Consider the following 19620-nt stretch of genomic DNA (forward strand, 5'->3'; position numbering starts at 1 on the left):
AATTAAAGAATTTCAAGAAGAAAAAAAATTAAATATGATGTTCAAAAATAGTTTCAAATGAAATAAAATTGTTTTTACTTTCACTTAATCCTGTGTTCTTATTTAATATCCATGAATTAGCAAAATGTCATTTACACTTAAATTAGGAAATATACTATTCTATTGAGCGCGTATATCTGTAGCACAGTGCATTACACACCGGACTGCTATAAACGTAGTGGAAAACGTTTCATTTCATACATGAAAGAAAACTTTTCACGAGAAATCCAATAGTGTTCGATGAAACCGAATATGCCTTCATGAAGAACAATTCTAGCCCATTTATAGCTACTTTTCAGCCTGGGCAATGTTGGGTATTGTGCTAGTTATAAATATAGATGTGTGTGTGTGTGTGTGTGTGTGTGTGTGTGTGTGTGTGTGTGTGTGTGTGTGTGTGTGTGTGTGTGTGTGTGTGTGTGTGTGTGTGTGTGTGTGTGTGTGTGTGTGTGTGTCATTGATTGGTATCTACATATACGAGTTTCAGAATGTAGATTGGAGTCCTCTCAGGGCAGGCTCAAAGCATCCCCATTCATTTCAGGAAGGGGTCATGATTCATGGACCAAGCTGTGAAGTTTTCTGTTCTCAAAGTTTTGTGCCGAGGGCTCTCTTCAGCATCGTCGCTGAGCCCCGGACAGCTTCCAAATGTAGTTCGTTTGTTATAATATTCTCAGGGATGGTTTTTAGCTCACCTGTAAAGTACTTCCGGGGAGCTTATGGGATGGCACGTTGTCCGTCCACACATACTTGCAACTTATTCTCAGAAACAACACATACGCTTTCAATGAAATTTGACAACAACCTCCATCACACGTGATGGCAAAAAAACGGGGTCTGAAGGGGTCTACAGAGGGAGTTTATGGGGCGGGGGAGGGGGGGATGAGTTGTCTCCTGAAAGAGGAATTTGCTTTCTTCTCCAAAACTATACATACAATTCCTATGAAACTTGACCCCCATCTTCACCACCCATGATGTACTGAAGTTTATTCATGACATTCAAAAAATTGGCATCTCGCAGGGTCTATGGGGAGAGAGGGTGTCAGGGTCTATGCCCCCCAAAATATGCATTTGCTTTCTTCTCAGAAACTACATGCAATTCCAATGAAACTTGACCACCATCTTCACCACCCATGATGTTCCAAAGTTTGTTCACAACATTAAAAAAAGGATTGGAGTCTAAGGGGTTCTCCAGGGAGGGAGGGTTGCCCCCAAAATATGTATTCGCTTTCTTCTCAGAAACTACACACAATTTCGATGAAACTTGACCACAACCTTTATCACCTGTGATGTTCCAAGGTTTGTTCATGGCATTAAAAAAAAATCCATAGGTATTTACTTTCTTCTCCATTCTATATTCTGTGGGTCATCCATGCCGACTAGTGGAGGAGATTGGGATCATACTCTGTGCAGAGTGTTGGTGCTGCTTAAGCAGTCTCCTTAGCTATTGGGCACAATCCTGGATGGGTCGCCACTCCGACACAGTATACCAGCATGCTGGCACTCATTTTGCCGACCTCGGAAGGATGACAGGCCGAGATAACCCCATCTGGTATTAATTCAACAGCTGAGCGGAATTTGAACTCGGGACCCTCGGATCCAAAACCGCCACCCGAACCATGAAGCCAACACCAGGCATATCCAGCCACTACTAGGTGAGCCACTACTAGTGGTTGCCTGTTTATCTTATCCAGCCACGACAAGATGAGCATCCAGGGGTACTGCCCGATGTTTAATATCTCTGTGATGTTCTTTGTCATCATTCCTGGAGGTCCAGCTATCACTGGTACAACTTTGGCATATTTCAGCTTCCAGGATCTTCTCACTTCATTCTTGAGGTCTTGGTGTTTGGTCATTTTCTTGATTTCTGCATCGTTTAGTCCAAAATCATTGTTATTATCACCTCAATCAGCAATGCCTTCTTCTCTTTTTTTGTACCGAAGTATATCTGGTCACAACGCTTTGTTTTCGATGTCCACCCTCGATGGGATCATTAGGTCGTACGTGAGTGGTAGGTACTTCCATGTTTTCAGTGATTACTTTTGGTTCATGTTCCCACAAATTTTCTGGAACTGGGACATCAAAGTTTTTGCAGATATGCCAGCGGATTACATTATAAACTGTGTTATGTCGTGTGTACAGCTGTTCTGACATGAGTTTGTTTTTGTGTGTGTTTGGTCATTAAGAATAACATATTCTCTTTACTAACCCCATCGCCACCCCTCATCTTTCTCTCTTCTTTTTTTTCATCTCTCTTTCTCTCTCTCTCTCTCTCTCTCTCTCTCTCTCTCTCTCTCTCTCTCTCTCTCTCTCTCTCTCTCTCTCTCTCTCTCTCTCTCTCTCTCTCTCTCTCTCTCTCTCTCTCTCTCTCTCTCTCTCTCTCTCTCTCTCTCTCTCTCTCTCTCTCCCGCCCCCCTCCTCGCATCCCACCCTCCCACGGTATAGCAACTTTTGATGCGGCAAGCTCTCCCCCCCTTCCTCGCTCTTTCCCCCTTCCTAGCTTCCCCTCCATCCTGCCTCCTCTCTCCCCTCCCTCGCTCCTCTCTTCATCTCTCTCCCTTCCCTCCCTCCACTGTCACCCCCCTCCTTAATACCCCCCCTCCCCGTCACAGAAGCGACGGGTTGTATTTGCAAGTACTGCATACTAATAAAAGGCTGTGTATAATGATGCTGTGTTTACATGATTATTTACTCTCAACTATTGAAGGAAATCTCATTGGAACTAAAAAGGAGGAAATAATGAAACAAGCCGATAGGCGACATGGCTGCTCGCTCTAGATGGAAAGCTGGCCGATGCGACTAACCGATATTCATGTACATGCTATCAATCAACTTAGCACAATAAATATGATTATCACAGCCCTCTTAGTTTGCGCCCAGAAACCCGCCTTGTGAAATTTCAGGCATGTTTCCAAAGAGACTCTAACAAATGGCAGCCCTGGTAATTCCATTTATCTATTCGCTAAAGATTTTATTTTTTTTATATGATGCTGTAAGACATTCTCCTTGGGCACAAAAAAAAAACAGGTCCCTCGGAGGTCCAGTTTCAGAGGTATTGATTTTTTTTGTACAGTCCACGCTAAGTGTACGATGTACGATAAAGTATTTTAGCTGTTGCTAAGCAACGGAGGTGTGCATAGCAACCATTCATTTTTGTGTACATGCTAGCCACATTGTACACATTTCACCCAAGTTTCATCAAAATCAGACTCTTTCTCTTCGAGATATTGGCAATTAACCGTTTCTGAAATGTTCGACATGTACTCGCCCAAAACCTATCTCCTCCTACAAATATTTTTTGTTAGGGCTGCAAATTGGCATGAAGGGAGCTAGATAGATTGCGCACAGAACTCTTAAGCTTCGATTTTTCGATTTATTTTTTTTTTGATTTTTTTTCGATTTTTTTGACCACTTTAAAGGGCCGTTGCTGGGGTCCGGGGTCCCATATTCGAAAGCACACGATTCCCAGAAATATTGGTCCTACCGACCAAATTTCATTGGAATTGGTTGAGTGGTTTAGCCCCTAGGCTTGACCAAAGTTTCGTGGACAGACAGAGAGACAGATGGAAATATCCAGAATAAGGGTGCTCTCAGAGCAGCCAACAATTTGAATCATCGGTACATACATACGTAATCCAATGCCTTGCTTACCAGGCACTTCTTCTCAGCCTCAACAACCTCATTATTGACCTCCTCTTCATCACCCACATTTTCCTTCAGCTCAATATCCTCCTCTTCATTCTTCACCTCCACACACTCTTTCTTCAACTCATTACCCTCGTTTACTTCTTCACTGGTCTTCTCTTCAATAACACTGACAGAAGATGCTGGAAAGGGGAGATACAATCCACATGAAACAGACATTGTGACAGACAGATCAACGGTGAGAATAACAACACATTCAGATGTGTGCACTGTGGAAATTATGCCATCGGTGTTATCAATTACAGTCTTCTTCTTCTTCTTAACCAGACAATTCTTATACCATATCCCCGAGTAGAGTCATGGGCTCATAGAACATGTAAGATTGGCCCAAGTCTTTCAGAAACCAGTTGGCTTGGCCTGACATTTCAGAAACTGCCGGCAAGGGAGTTGGTGAAGAAAGGATTTTGTAAATTGTTCAGAGTGCCGGCAATAGCTCGCCTTCTCTTCACGAAGGACACCAAGTGATTTTAAAGTCCTCCAACTAATGCTACCAGACAGGACACCAAACACAAGGTGCATGTGCATGCGTGCATCTGAGGAACGTCCTACCTGCGAGGCACGAATCGGAGTTTATGAAACATGGTTGGAATCGACAGGACATTGATCGAGGTATGCTAGCCGCCATTGAAAGTGAGGGGAAGCTGATGTTTCAGGTATTGAACCCTTCATCAAGACACAGTGATAAAGATGCATTAACGAATGGGGTATTCTGTTCAGGAAAATGATAAAGGAATAACTGTGGACAAAACAAATGCACCTGACACTGTGTCGGACAGCAAAATAAACAAGTAAAGTTTTTGGATGAATAGTAAAGAGGATATTTTAGAATCAGATATAACAGGGCAAGCATGTTATAAAATCCATGTTCTGCTAACCTCAGATGATGTAATTCCATATTGGTCACATTATAAGAAGGAATGAGCTACTTTTGAGAAGGCCCACCAAAGAACAATCAAAAAAACAAGCAGTCATAGACTGGTACTTACGAAATCGTCAACTTGACCTCTGACCTTGTCTAATAAAAGCTGTCTCGAGAGAAGGTAGCGAAGCAAACCACAAGTTTCTACGATGATTCTGTACCAAACCATCAAAAATCAAATGTTTTTGATTTTTGACCTCACTGTGACCTTGACCTTTGACGGATTTTGACCAAAATCTAATCAGCACTAGCCATCACCCTCCTGAATCACGTGGTGTAATTTGACATTGGTAGCTTCTTCCGTTCTCGAGTTATCGTGCCTACAAACAAACAAACAAACAAACACACAAACAAACACACAAACAAACACACAAACAAACAAACAAACAGAAACTGAAGTCATCAATATACTTACGAAATCTTTAGATTTCGTAAGTAATAAAATAAAAACCAACGTATCTTGCCAAAAGGTGACCACGTGTGACTTCTTTAAGGTCACACTGAGGTGAACAGAGCTGCTATCCACCAAGAGCGACTCCTTGAGGAATATCTGCCTACGGGAGATTCCGATGAGAATCGTTCCACAGAGTAACCATGAAAAATATGCGTTTTCCTCATAACGTCACCAAATGACGTCATAATGTCTCAAGCTTGACATATCTAGAAAGCACTCATTGAGGTGTTCAATTTGAGGTACTACACGATATGGTACCTAAGATTTCAAAATTTGACCTTGGGGTCAAAAACTTTCGACCTCCAGCGCTAACCATGAAGGTCAAGGCCGATCGCCACCAAAAATTAAGTAGCTGAGCGCCAGACCATGAACTATATTCCCATGAAGTTTGAAGACGATCTGATCAAAATTACTCAAAAAACAAGGGTTTCGTCGACTCCACCTGATTTGCGACAAAGTGACCTTGACCTTTGACCTTGAAAATTTTATGCGCTGAAAGGGACCTCTATAGGACTCTGATATGCGAAGTTACAAAAATTTCCAATGATAACTGTGCTCTGCAGAGTGATTTATACGTGATTACAGACAAACGAAAAAATAAAAAAATAAAAAAAAACCATACAAGCTGACTAACATATCTTGCAAAAACTTCGTTTTGGCAAGATAAAAATAAAAAATAGAAGATAAAATATCATGAAAACCAAATATTGTCCAGTGGACTGAAAACCACCATTGTGGTAATCGCCCACTCTATCACAGCTTCACAGTCTGCACTCTGGACTCACCTTCCTTCTCAGCGAGCCATCGCTTTAGTGTCTCGGTGCTCACATTTCCATGTACGTACTCATCCAGCGCATCGGGGTGAGTGGCACAGTACTCCAGCAGCACATGAGGGTGAGAGACGAAGTACTCATGTAACACACGAGGGTGAGAGACACAGTACTCGTACAGAATTTTCGGATGCGAGGAAAAGTACTCAAACAGTACATCAGGGTGAAAGATACAGTACCCATAGAGCACATCAGGATGTGAGGTACAGTATTCAAACAGCACTTGAGGATGAGAGTGAAGATATGTCTTCATCTTTTCATCTGTGAGAAAAACAAAAATTAAATATATTAATTAAAGTCATTTGTTCATTCGATGTTGAAAAATCATTTATTGAAGTCATTCGATCCAAAAAGGTCTCACGCCATCGCTCCTTAAGGATCGTTAAACGAACCCACCGATATATTTCCATCATCAGCCACTGTCGGGGGTTGTCTTTGAAACTTGAAGGACTCATCATCAGTCATGACCTTACCTGGGCTGACCATATGGCAATGCTGACCTCCAAAACCAGCCACAGACTGGGAATCCTATTGAAGTCTTTCTTTGGAAAATCAGAGATACACACAGTACTGTCCACAAAGCCTTATCCATAGCTCAATGGAGTACTGCTCTTCACCACTCACCATGAGCTGGTGCACCAGCATTCTGTGGAATCTCCTGCGATGAGGCCGAAGCACAGGGTCTGTTGCTTTCACATTGCAGGCAGTTCAGTGATCTCTCTATTTTATACCACTCCTTCTACGATATTGCTCCCTCTGCTCTCCAACTCTCTCCAGCGAGTCCAGCATGCACATATTTTAACAGTAACCCCATCCTGGTTAAACTACCAAAATCCAGGCTGACTGCACACCTCAACTCTTTTGTTCCTCGATTCTCACGTCAATGGGACTGCCATTCAGAGGTCTCTTTTACCAATTTTTCCTCCACGGCTTCGAGAAAGCAGTGCACCACCACTTGGTGTCATCTCCAATCCTGACCCTGATCTTTATTACCCCCATTAACCGTTGCAAACCCAACCATTTCAATTCTTCCTCCTCTCCTCTAACTTTCTTTCTTTCCTGCTTCTTCATTCCCTTATTGATTGTGCCCAATTGTTGCCCCGCTACCCCAATGTCAGTTCAGCCATGCCCTTCTATTAACCTTGCTCTTGTAGAACTGGAGAGTTAATAGAACACCTCACCCTGTACAGTCTTGAGATATAAATATAAAAATAATAATATAATGAGAGGAAAAATAGAAAACTAGAAGGGTAGTCGGTGGAGTGCATACCTCCGCGATGCAATGCCTGATCCAAGAGAACATATTGGGCCCAATACATTTTTGAAATATCATGCTACACAGTACGATATCGTTTTGGACATATCTCTCAATGGTGAAGAATCACTTAAAAAAATTCGAGTAGTCGGATCCGGATCCACATCTTCACCAAAATCTAATGAGTTCGTCCTTGTCACACACCGAATCTGTCCACAAAATTTCATCCAGATCCGTCCACAATGTTTTGAGATATCCTGTTCACAAACAGACAGACAGACAGGGATGAAAATATAACCTCCATCCACCTTCGGTGGCAGAGGAAATAAGTTGCTTTGCCAAAACTACAGCAAATGCTCAAGAGGGAATGATGAGCATTGATTTCTGGTGAGACGTTAAAGACGCATGATGTGTTTCGACCGAGAGAAGGTGAGTTATTACTGGCACCCCTAACGATTCAAAATTCCCGCCCAAAACCTGTAAATTGCAAGTGCAAAATGTAAAAATGTAAGCTGCTGAAAGATGGTGTTAAACTTGAGCTTATCTATGAAAGCTGTGATTATGAAGGAAAGAGGTGCAAACCCATTGAAACACTGTCATGGTTTTGCTGGAGGTTCAAAACAAAATGGCTGGAGTGTGCACGAGAAAGGTTGTGCACTGAGCAGCCACCACCGGCAAATTAAAAATAAATACATAAAAAACAACAACCTTTTACAGGACCTTAAATATCCGATTACATACAAAATACACGTAACTGAGACGTGACATTCATTCTGTGAAAAGCATTTGATCCTCAACATCTCTCTCAAACCTCACCAGATAGCAGCTCTTCCTGAGAAGATGCTTTTGCAACTTGGGGCTTTGAATTCCTGGAGAAAATCACAAAGAAAGAGATTTTGTCAAGCTTTAGTTACAAAAATGTCAGAAATAAGACACAATGAGAGAATGAAGATGTGGCAGGGTCGGTGATAATCGAACTACATCGGTTCCATATGTGTTTTCTACATTCAGACATTAAACAACATGACTCGACCACTACCCGACTAAGTATCTTCACAACCACTTCACGACGAGGCCACTAAATGTGTGGCATTGTGAAGTGGATGAGAGGATCATCAAAATCACAGGTTCTTCCGTTAAAGTTACTCAGGCTAATGGAGGAGCACGAATATATCACGTGCATAACAAGGACATTAGGAGACCTCAATGTACTTGCACATTAATATTATAAGAACATGAGGAAGCAAGGGACGACTGAAGAAGGTTGTTTTTGATGATTCAAAGCATGGATCCGAGTATCAACAGGGAATGGCTCAAATGGGTTGGTTAAATGCTTTAAAATTTCATCAAAATGGAAATTTCAAACACTCAATTCCAAGAATTGTTTCGGATCGAGGGGATCGCTCCTTCCAAAACAATTTTGTTGTGATCACTCAAAAAGGAACATAATTTTTCTTGTTTGTGTGTTTCACATCACAACATCCCCAATGGATAGTTTTTCCATTACTTACCCAACCTTTTCATAACTGTCACGTTTTTCACTCTTTTTACTTCTTCTGCACTTTTTCCTAAGTTGAAAAAGATAGAAAAGTCAATTTGGTATACACTTTCCGAGGTAGATATAACCAAAAAAGTTACATTTATTTACAAATAGTAGAGGAGGAAAATACATATATTTACTTGAGACATTTCCACATGGAGATTTTCTTCGATGTTGTTGGTTTGTTCAGAGACAATGGCTCGTTCACAGCACCATCCTGTGAATCTGAACACGGTTTCATCTTTGCTTCCCTGAAAAAGAACAGTACATGTCCATGTAATTGGCTGGATTAGCTGGTCGTGTGGGTCGGGCGAGTGAATGTGCTTTCGACATCAGAAGGTTGTTTATCGATAACCCAACAAACCTCATCTCGCTTGTCCTCACCCCGAGAAGTAAATAGAGGACGTAACTATAGGGGGAGCACTCGGGAGAGTGCAAAACCTCCACCGCCAATACTGCTGGGTCACTCAAGTGAACCTTATGTCTTATTCATTAAATATGACGTCAACAGTGCTGACAGTTGTTCTTTTCTCCAACATTTTTTTTTGGGGGGGGGGGGGTTTGGAAATCACTTAAAACATGTAGAAATGCAAAAAAAAAGAAATCAGAATTTTGTTGAAAAAAAAGTTGCAAAAATTTTTTTTTCTCCAACAATTTTTTTTTGGGGGGGGGGGGGGTTGGAAATAACTTAAAACATGTAGAAATGCAAAAAAAAAATTTCAAATATATTTTTCAAAATGGCCGCCAAAGCGGCCATATTGGATTTTAGACCAAGTCCAAAATTTAATGGCATAATCTTTGGACCATACCTAACCCGCCCCACCAAGTTTCGTCGAAATCCGTCGACGAGTTTTTCCGTAATACTGTTCACAAACAAACAAACAAACAAACAGAAAGGGGTGAAAACAGTAACCTCCACCCATCTTCGAAGATGGCGGAGGTTAACAAGCTCAAATGAGCTAAGATCCTCGTCCTTTTAATGATGACGTCATAAAAACGAATATGACATCATTGTGATGTACAGTATCAGGTTTGCGATAAATTATCTGTGCTAATGCCCGGCTTGATTCCCACAAACAAAATTCAAACAGCTTCCCTAGTTTCGGAGATAATGGTATAGGCGATTTCCATTAGCGGCGATATTATGACGTCAGCTTTTTTTCTAGGAAGAATTTCCAAAATCGGAGATGGTTACTGCCTGCGCGTGGGCTTTCTGTATATACATGGCAAGTTTCACGAAGATCCGAAGAAAACTCTGGGTTGTGAAACAAAAAATGTCAAAAAATAGGAATGACGTCATAAAAATTGATATGACGTCATAGTGATGCATCATATGTGCGGCAATTCATCTCTGCTAATACCCTGTTCGATTCCCACAAACAGAATTCCAAAAGCTTGCCTAGTTTCAGAGATAATTTTTTAGGAGATTTCCATTAGCGGAGATATTTTGACATCATAACTTTTTTCTCGGAGGTATTTTCAAAATCAGAGATGGTTACTGTCTGCGCAGGGTATTTTTACATATACATGCCAAGTTTCAGGAAGTTTCGATGAAAACTGTAGGCTGTGAAACAAAAAAGTCCACAAGAAGAAGATGAAGAACAACAACGAGAGTAAGACTTCGAGATCCTCCACGAGGATCTAAAAATAAATGGCCTCTCGCTTTACGTCCTTTACATGGACAGGGTTCAGAGTGAGGAATCACCCTTCGTGCAAAACACCAGGATGACCGTTTATATCTAGGTTGAGATTCCAACGCAGATGAGGTAGCTCAGAGGAGAGTACAAGTACCTCAAGTCAACCCCCCATCCCTCCAAACCCCTCATCTATGACATAGAAAACAATTAATGAGCAAATTGTGATTGAGATATGACAGGGTGAGGTCTAAGCCATGGGTGTACAAGTTTGTTAAGGAACATAATTTTTCTTGTTTGTGTGTTTCACGTCACAACATCCCCAACGGATAGTTTTCCATTACTTACCCAACCTTTTCATGACTGTCGCGTTTTCCACTCTTTTTACTTCTGCACTTTTTCCTAAGTTGAAAAAGATAGAAAAGTCAATTTGGTATACACTTATACGGGCAGATATAACATTTATACAAAAGTCAATATATATAAAAGATAGAAAAGTCAATTTGGTATACACTGATACAGGTAGATATAACATTTATACAAAAGTCAATACAGGCAGATATAACCAAAAAAAAGTTACATCTATTTACAAATAGAAGAGGAAAAAAATATATACTTACTTGAGACGTTTCCACATGGAGATTTCGTTTGATGTTGCTAGTTTGTTCCGAAACAATGGCTTGTTCATAGCACCATCCTGTGAATCTGAACACGGATTCAACTTTGATTCCCTGAAAAAGAATAGTCCACTTCAATCCACAAGTGAGTACAAATGTGCTTAACCAGATATTATATACATTCTCCATTCCAACAAATCTTTCCTTCCAATAACTTGCACTACAATGCCCCCACCCCCACCTTACCAATGACAAGAACCAAATAAACTGATTAATTGAATTAATGTGGCTCCCATATGCTGGCAAATGGTCTTCTAGCTTCACAAACTTGGTTGGCCAGCACACACATTGATCGATCACCCTTCATGCAAACAGGGTCCAAGATGACCATTTATACCTGGGTCAACATTCAAAGGCAACCCCCAACCTGACAACCAGGGTGAGCTTTAATCCCTCTCTCCAACCAATTCACTTTGTGTAAATCATTCTATGAAACAACTCATTCTTAAGTCGTTCTCTCAAACAAACTCCTTCATCGTTCTCTCAAATATACGAGATATCACGACTGAACTCGATACCTATGATCGGAAAACGATCGCCCACAACTTACCCTTGACCCATGATCCAATGATGGCCATTTTTTTTTGGACCACCATCTAAACTTGACCTTAAACATTTAGGGACAGAGTGTAAATTAAGACAATGTGTCCCCATCTACAATTTATCCAGAAAACTCAACATCATGACAATCGGATGAAAGTTATTCAAGTTATGATCGAATGGGTGTTTTCTTTATGGATTTTGTCACAATCCTAAAAAAGTAGGTGAAGCACAAAAATGAAATATCAGGTGCACAACATCAGTGCAGGTACGGTATTATATTGCAAGAACATCCGACTGGGGAAGGTTTCCCCATTCGTGATTACAGATATCTAGAAGGGTTTCATAAAAGCGGGACGTCTTGTTACCCAGTTATCACTGCCAGCAGTTATAAAGTGGCAGTTCTAGTCACCTTTGCCGAAGGAGATGGTATTGCGTTTGGGTCCATTTGTTAGATTTCGTAAGTATATTGATGACTTCCATCATCTGTTTGTGTTTGTGTTTGTGTTTGTGTGTGTGTGTGTGTGTTTGATTGTAGGCACGATAACTCGAGAATGGAAGAAGCTACCAATGTCAAACTACACCACGTGATTCAGGAGGGTGATGGTTAGCGCTGATTAGATTTTGGTTAAAATCGGTCAAAGGTCAAGGTCACGGTGAGGTCAAACATCCAAAACATGATAACTCGAGAACGGAAGAAGCTATCAATGTCAAATTACACCACGTGATTCAGGAGGGTGATGGCAAGTGCTGATTAGATTTTGATCAAAATTGGTCAAAGGTCAAGGTCACAGTGACGTCAAACATTCGATTTTTGATGGTTTGGTACAGAATCATCGTAGAAACTTCTGGTTTGCGTCGCTACCTTCTCTAGAGACAACTTTTATTAGATAAGGTCAGAGGTCAAGTTGACAATTTCGTAAGTACCAGCCTATGACTGCTTGTTTGTTACTTACGAAATCTAAAGATTTTGTAAGTACATTGATGACTTGCATCATCTGTTTGTGTGTTTGTTTGTTTGTGTGTGCGTGTGTGTTTGTGTGTTTGTTTGTTACTTACGAAATCTAAAGATTTCGTAAGTATATTGATGACTTCCATCATCTGTTTGTTTGTTTGTGTGTGTTTGTTTGTTTGTGTGTTTGTTTGTTGGCACGATAACTCGAGAACGGAAGAAGCTACCAATGTCAAATTACACCACGTGATCCAGGAGGGTGATGGCTAGTGCTGATTAGATTTTGGTCAAAATTGATCAAAGGTCAAGGTCACAGTGAGGTCAAACATTAGATTTTTGATGGTTTGGTACAGAATCATCGTAGAAACTTCTGGTTTGCGTCGCTACCTTCTCTCCAGACAGCTTTTATTAGACAAGGTCAGAGGTCAAGTTGACGATTTCGTAAGTACTAGTCTATGACTGCTTGTTTGTTTGTTACTTACGAAATCCAAAGATTTCGTAAGTATATTGATGCCTTCCTTTTCTGTTTGTTTGTTTGTTTGTTACTTACGAAATCTAAAGATTTCGTAAGTATATTGATGCCTTCCGTTTCTGTTTGTTTGTTTGTTTGTTTGTAGACACGATAACTCGAGAACGGAAGAAGCTACCAATGTCAAATTACACCACGTGATTCAGGAGGCTGATGGCTAGTGCTGATTAGATTTTGGTCAAAATCGGTCAAAGGTCAAGGTCACAGTGAGGTCAAACATAATTCCGTAAATTCACGTGGAGAAATGGAGTATTTTTGCTTCGCTTGACGTTACGAGTTCATTTTAACTTCGATTTTAATTTTATCTTCGGTTTTTGTGATCACTTAGGACGCTTAAAACTCGGTTGTCGAAATTCTGGTAAAAATCGGATGTTTTGGAGACGTTTTAAGATTGTATAAAAAATATTTCACTCGACGCGTCACGGGTCGTCCCATGATGCAGTGCGCTCGAGCAGACGCGTCGTTGAGTTACGTTAAGGTATAATTGCGTGGAGAAATGGAGATTTTTGATTCGGTTGACATTACGATTTTTGATGGTTTGATACAGAATCATCGTAGAAACTTCTGGTTTGCGTCGCTACCTTCTCGAGAGACAGCTTTTATTAGACAAGGTCAGAGGTCAAGTAGACGATTTCGTAAGTACCAGTCTATGACTGCTTGTTTGTTTGTCCGCACAGAGCTTTCATGTTTTTCTCCACAACCGCTTTTCGGATTCAGATGAAATTTTCAGGATAAGTGTGACTACTCGTGTAGAATGTTGTAATCGTAACTATTGGAAATGTGGTGTGGCATCCATGTTGGAAAAATGGGGGGAAAAAAAAAAAACTTTAGACCTCTGTATCTCAGAAAACTGCACCAAGGAGAAAATTGAAACTTGGCACATGGCAAGTACTCCTCATGGGGAATGTGTGATTTTTTTATGATGTCATATGTGCCTTCTTCATGATGTCATACTTGGATATGTAGAATGCTACATCTGATAAGTATGAACATTTTTGAGGGTCATCTTGGGATAAAAAGAACAACAGAAAAAAATTTCATGACGTCATTGGTTACATGATTCGGCAGCTATGTTGTGTTAAATAAAAACCTTCAAAAATCTTCTTCTCTGAAATGGCTGAACAGATCGAGGCAAAAACTTTACACATATAACCACCTATCCAGGAGGAACAAAAGGTTCACACATTCGATGTCATAGTTCTCATGGTTTGGCAGCCATATTTTATTTTCCCCAAAACCTATAAAAATCTTCTTCTCAAGAACAGCTGGACAAATTGAGGGGAAACTTCACACAAATGTTTCCGAAGCCATGGGTGTACAGGTTTCTCAAGGAATAATTGATACGTAACATGGTTTGGCAGCCATATTGAATTAAAGAAAAACATTAAATAATGTTTTCTCTGGAACCGGTTAATGAATCGATGTGAAACTTCAGAATTGTGATTTAGTTGTGATGGGGAATACATGTTGTAAATTTCAACTTGATCAGATACATTGTCTGGCAGCCAGAATTATTTAAATTTTGGTTCTGGATTTTTTGGGGGGGATTTTTGTATTTTATTTTAAACAAGGCTGTGCCTGGATGGGTTTGAGGGTAGTGGAGTAGCAGCAGAAATAGCCTCGTGTTGGCGCAGTGGTTAGGGCAGTGGATTGGGACCCAAAAGGTCCTGAGTTCAAGCCCCGTTGGGACACTGAATTAATATGTATGTATATATATATATATATATATATATATACATATATATATATATATATATATATATATATATATATATATATATACATATATACCAAGTCGAAAACACCAGGGGGTTGACTCAGCCTGCCATCCTTCCGAGGTCGACGAAATGAGTACCAGTTGTACTGGGCCCGGTGTATGCCCCGGTTAGAATAGATGTACCATATCCCTGTGTGTCGTAAGAGGCGACCAGGGTTGCTTCAGGAAGGGCATCCGGCGTAAAAACCTATGCCAAATGATTATGCGGACAACAAAACGAATTTCCATACCGGATCGGTCGAGGCCCGGGTTACAAACGACCGCCACCGGTACCGGTGGTCAGCAGGGTACCAGTGGAAATTGTGCTACTGCTGGGCGAAGGAGGAGAAGGAGACGGGGAAGGCGAGTCCGGAGGCAGTGGGAGAGAGGGAAGGGTAGAAGTGTGCAGGTGAGAGTTGGAACTCTGAATGTTGGGACGATGACTGGCAAAGGGAGAGAGTTGGCTGATATGATGGAGAGAAGAAAGGTGGACATACTGTGTGTACAAGAGACCAAGTGGATGGGGAGTAAGGCTAGGAGCATTGGAGGTGGTTTCAAACTGTTCTACCATGGTGTGGATGGGAGGAGAAATGGTGTCGGGGTAATACTGAAGGAGGATTATGTCAAGAGGGTATTGTAGGTGAGGAGAGTGTCTGACCGAGTGATGAGTGTGAAGTTGGAAATTGAAGGGGTGATGATGAATGTCATCAGTGCATATGCCCCACATATGGGGTGTGAGATGGAGTATAAAGAAGATTTCTGGAGTGAGTTAGATGAAGTGGTGGAGAGTGTATCCAAGGATGAAAGAGTGGTGATTGGAGCAGATTTCAATGGACATGTTGGGGAAGGGAATAAAGAGGATGAGGAGGTGATGGGTAGGTACGGTCTCAAAAAGAGAAATGTGGAAGGGCAAATGGTGGTAGAGTTTGCAAAAAGAATGGAAATGGCAGTGGTAAATACGTATTTCAAGAAGAAGGAGGAACACAGGGTGACGTACAAGAGTGGAGGAAAGTTCACACAGGTGGATTACATCTTAAGCAGGAGATGCAACCTGAAAGAGATTAGTGACTGTAAGGTGGTGGCAGGGGAGAGTGTAGCTCGAAAGCATCGATTGGTGGTCTGTAGGATGACTTTAGAGGTGAGGTTGAGGAAGAGAGTGAGGGCTGAACCAAGGACCAGATGGTGGAAGCTGAAGGAGGAAGACTGTTGCGTGAAATTTAGGGAGGAGGTGAGACAGGCGTTGGATGGTGGTAAAGATGGGTGGGATGATTGGGCAACGACAGCAGAAGTTGTGAGGGAGATAGCTCGGAAGGTACTTGGTGTGACATCTGGACAGAGGAAGGAAGATAAGGTGACTTGGTGGTGGAACGAGGAAGTACAGGAAAGTATAAGGAAGAAGGGGTTGGCGAAAAAGAAGTGGGATAGTCAGAGAGATGAAGAAAGTAGGCAGGAGTACAAGGAGTGGCAGCGAAAGGCAAAAAGAGAGGTGGCAAAGGCCAAGGAAAAGGCATATGACGAGCTGTATGAGAAGTTAGATACAAAAGAAGGGGAAAAGGATTTATACCGATTGGCAAGACAGAGGGACCGAGCTGGGAAGGATGTGCTGCAGGTTCGGGTGATAAAGTACGCAAATGGGAATGTGCTGACGAGCGAGGAGAGTGTGTTGAGAAGGTGGATGGAGTACTTTGAGGAGCTGATGAATGAAGAAAATGAGAGAGAGAGAAGGTTGGAAGAGGTGGAGATAGTGAATCTGGAAGTGGGGTGGATCAGTAAGGATGAAGTGAGGACTGCTATGAAGAGGATGAAGAGTGGAAAGGCGGTTGGCCCAGATGGTATACCAGTGGAGGCATGGAAGTGCTTTGGAGAGATGGCAGTGGGGTTGTTAACCAGATTGTTTAATAAAGTCTTGGAAAGTGAGAGGATGCCGGAGGAGTGGAGATTAAGTGAACTGGTTCTGATTTTCAAGAATAGGGGTGATGTGCAGAGCTGTGGAAATTACAGAGGGATAAAGTTGTTAAGCCACCATGAAGGTGTGGGAAAGAGTAGTGGAAGCTAGGTTGAGAGGAGAGGTGACGATCTGTGAGCAGCAATATGGGTTTATGCCAGGAAAGAGCACCACTGATGCGATGTTTGCTTTGAGAATGTTGATGGAGAAGTGTAGGGAAGGCCAGAAGGAGTTACATTGTGTGTTTGTGGATTTAGAGAAAGCTTATGATAGGGTGCCAAGAGAGGAGTTGTGGCATTCTATGAGGAAGTCGGGAGTGGTGGAGAAGTATGTGAGGATCGTGCAGGATATGTATGAGGACAGTGTGACAGCGGTGAGGTGTGCGGTAGGAATGACGGACCGGTTTAAGGTAAAAGTGGGATTGCATCAACGATCGACTCTGAGCCCTTTCCTGTTTGCAATGGTGATGGACAGGTTGACGGACGAGATCAGACTGGAGTCCCCATGGACTATGATGTTCGCGGATGACATCATGATCTGTAGGGAGAGTAGGGAGCAGGCTGAGGCGAGCCTCGAGAGGTGGAGGTACGCACTGGAGAGAAGGGGAATGATAGTCAGTCGGAGTAAGACGGAGTACATGTGCATAAATGAGAGGGAGGGTGGTGGTATGGTGCGGTTGCAAGGAGTTGAGGTGGAGAAGGTGGATGGGTTTAAATACTTGGGATCAACTGTCCAAAGTAACGGAGAGTGTGGGAGAGAAGTGAAAATGAGAGTGCAGGCAGGATGGAGTGGGTGGAGAAGAGTTGCAGGAGTGATTTGTGACAGAAGGGTAGCTGCAAGAGTGAAGGGGAAAGTATATAAGATGGTAGTGAGACCAGCTATGTTGTATGGTTTGGAGGCGGTGGCACTCACAAAAAGACAGGAAGCGGAGCTGGAGGTGGCAGAGTTAAAGATGCTGCGATTCTCGTTGGGAGTGACGAGGATTGACAGGATAAGGAATGAGTATATTTGAGGGACAGCGCAGGTCGGACGGTTTGGAGACAAAGTGAGAGGCGAGATTGAGATGGTTTGGACATGTGCACAGGAGGGAAGCGGAGGATATCGGGAGAAGGATGCTGAAGATGGAGCCGCCAGGCAGGAGGAGAAGAGGAAGGCCAAAGAAGAGGTTCATGGATACGGTGAGGGCGGACATGCGGGTGGTTGGAGTGTCAATGGAAGATGTGGAGGATAGAGCGAAATGGAGACGGTTGATCCGCTGTGGCGACCCCTAACGGGAGCGAGCCGAAAGAAGAAGAAGAGGAGAGGAGTAGCAGCAGAAATGTGAATCCTATTCAGGTTCCTCCTGATGACTTCATCTTTTATTTTTGCTTGTTTGGGTTCCTTCTGATTACTCCAATGCAAAACTGTTCCGATTTGGTCTTCCATTTGATTTGAATTGAATTTATATTAATACCATTCTGAATTCAATTGAATAATAATAAAAAATGTCATAGGTCAGGGTCAGATGTCTGATGAAAGCGGGGTTGCATCAAAGCGGGACGTCTTGGTACCCAGTCATCACTGCCAGCAGTTATAAAGTGCCAGTTTTAATGATGTCTCTTATTAATTATGTAACACACTAGCACACAAACGCCACACAAAACAAGTCCTGGCGAGGGTCTGCAATCTCTGATTGCTCTTTTTCTTGTTCTGCTTTGTTTTTCTTTTGGATGGTGGTTAGGTGGGGAGCACTGGGCAGGGTCAGTTTGGTGATAGTTGCTTCCATTAGGAGACCAAGCCAGCATGGGTGAAGCGAATGGAGTGAGTAAGCATGGGTCGAGCTTTGAGATAAATTCTGTTCAGATCAAACAAATGATGTCAACCCCGCATAATTTTTATTCCCATTATTGATGCAAAATTTCATTCCGAAAATCCTCGGATATTGGCAAAAAAGGGAGAAAATCCTAAATGATGGTTTAGTACTCCAAGGGGTGCAAGATCTTGGCTTTTAACCCGAAGGGGTAAGATGTAAATTAAGCATAAATGTGCCTTGCTTCAGCTAGGCTATTTAATGAGGGTAATTTTGTTCCGACTGGACAAAGCTAATTGTCATGTTATAGTGAAAAATGCTAAAACGTCTACAATTAGGTCATGACCTTAAATGTTAGGTCAAGGTCAAAAACAATTAGGACAACCCTGACTACTTTCTATTCACATTATTTGTGCAAAATTTAATTACAAAAGTCTCAGGGGTTCTGAGATGCAGCTCGGAAATTGATAGTTTGCAAATGTGGAGTGTTGAGAGTGCAGGAATGAATGAATTCATGAATAAATAACTAGAAGGGCACTCTATGACGTCGCGAGGTTTTCAGTACACCTCCACGCACATTATTACATCAATACACATCCTTGTACCAAGTTTGATTTGAATCCATGAACCCAGATTCAAAATATTAAATAATTCTAGCTGTCAGACCATGCATCTGATCAGGTTAAAATTTAAAACAAATATTTCCCATGACATCATCATTGTGACATATCTTGTTAATTGATGAAGTAGTTCAAGAGAAAGAGTTTTTAAAGATTTTTGTTCAATCCAATATGGCTGCCAGACCATGTGACCTATTAATTACAAGCAGAGCCCACCCATCGCTTCGCTGATGGAACAATTAGTCGTCCTGTTTACCAAAAAATATGGGCGAGAAGGAGAAGGAAAGCAGACAAATTTATCCATGCATAGAGTGCTTCGGTGGCTAGGAAGACCGCGAGATGCAGCCGGCCGTCTCCCACCGAACACCAGAATTGAAAGATCGTAACCTTCGGATAATTCCGAAGGTCACGGGTCCCTTCGTGGACCGTGGACGCCAATATT

General features: G+C 41.9%; 1 protein-coding gene across 1 annotated transcript in view; it reads right to left on the bottom strand.

Annotated features, from left to right (window-relative positions):
• Nucleotides 1–19620, bottom strand: part of LOC147026037 (uncharacterized) — a 76963-nt gene that overhangs the window by 46044 nt on the left and 11299 nt on the right. The window contains exons 5-11 of the mRNA XM_085883566.1: nucleotides 10991–11101; nucleotides 10719–10772; nucleotides 8877–8987; nucleotides 8708–8764; nucleotides 8013–8065; nucleotides 5897–6202; nucleotides 3685–3860 (exon numbers count right to left, since the gene is read on the bottom strand). Of these exons, the coding sequence (XP_085739692.1) occupies nucleotides 3685–3860; nucleotides 5897–6202; nucleotides 8013–8065; nucleotides 8708–8764; nucleotides 8877–8987; nucleotides 10719–10772; nucleotides 10991–11101 (868 nt within the window). The remainder of the gene's footprint in view (nucleotides 1–3684; nucleotides 3861–5896; nucleotides 6203–8012; nucleotides 8066–8707; nucleotides 8765–8876; nucleotides 8988–10718; nucleotides 10773–10990; nucleotides 11102–19620) is intronic.

This window comes from Eptatretus burgeri, chromosome 5, assembly GCF_056783735.1.
Source record: "Eptatretus burgeri isolate ZD-2024b chromosome 5, Ebu_testis_v1, whole genome shotgun sequence".
In the NCBI taxonomy this organism is placed as follows: Eukaryota; Metazoa; Chordata; class Myxini; order Myxiniformes; family Myxinidae; genus Eptatretus; species Eptatretus burgeri.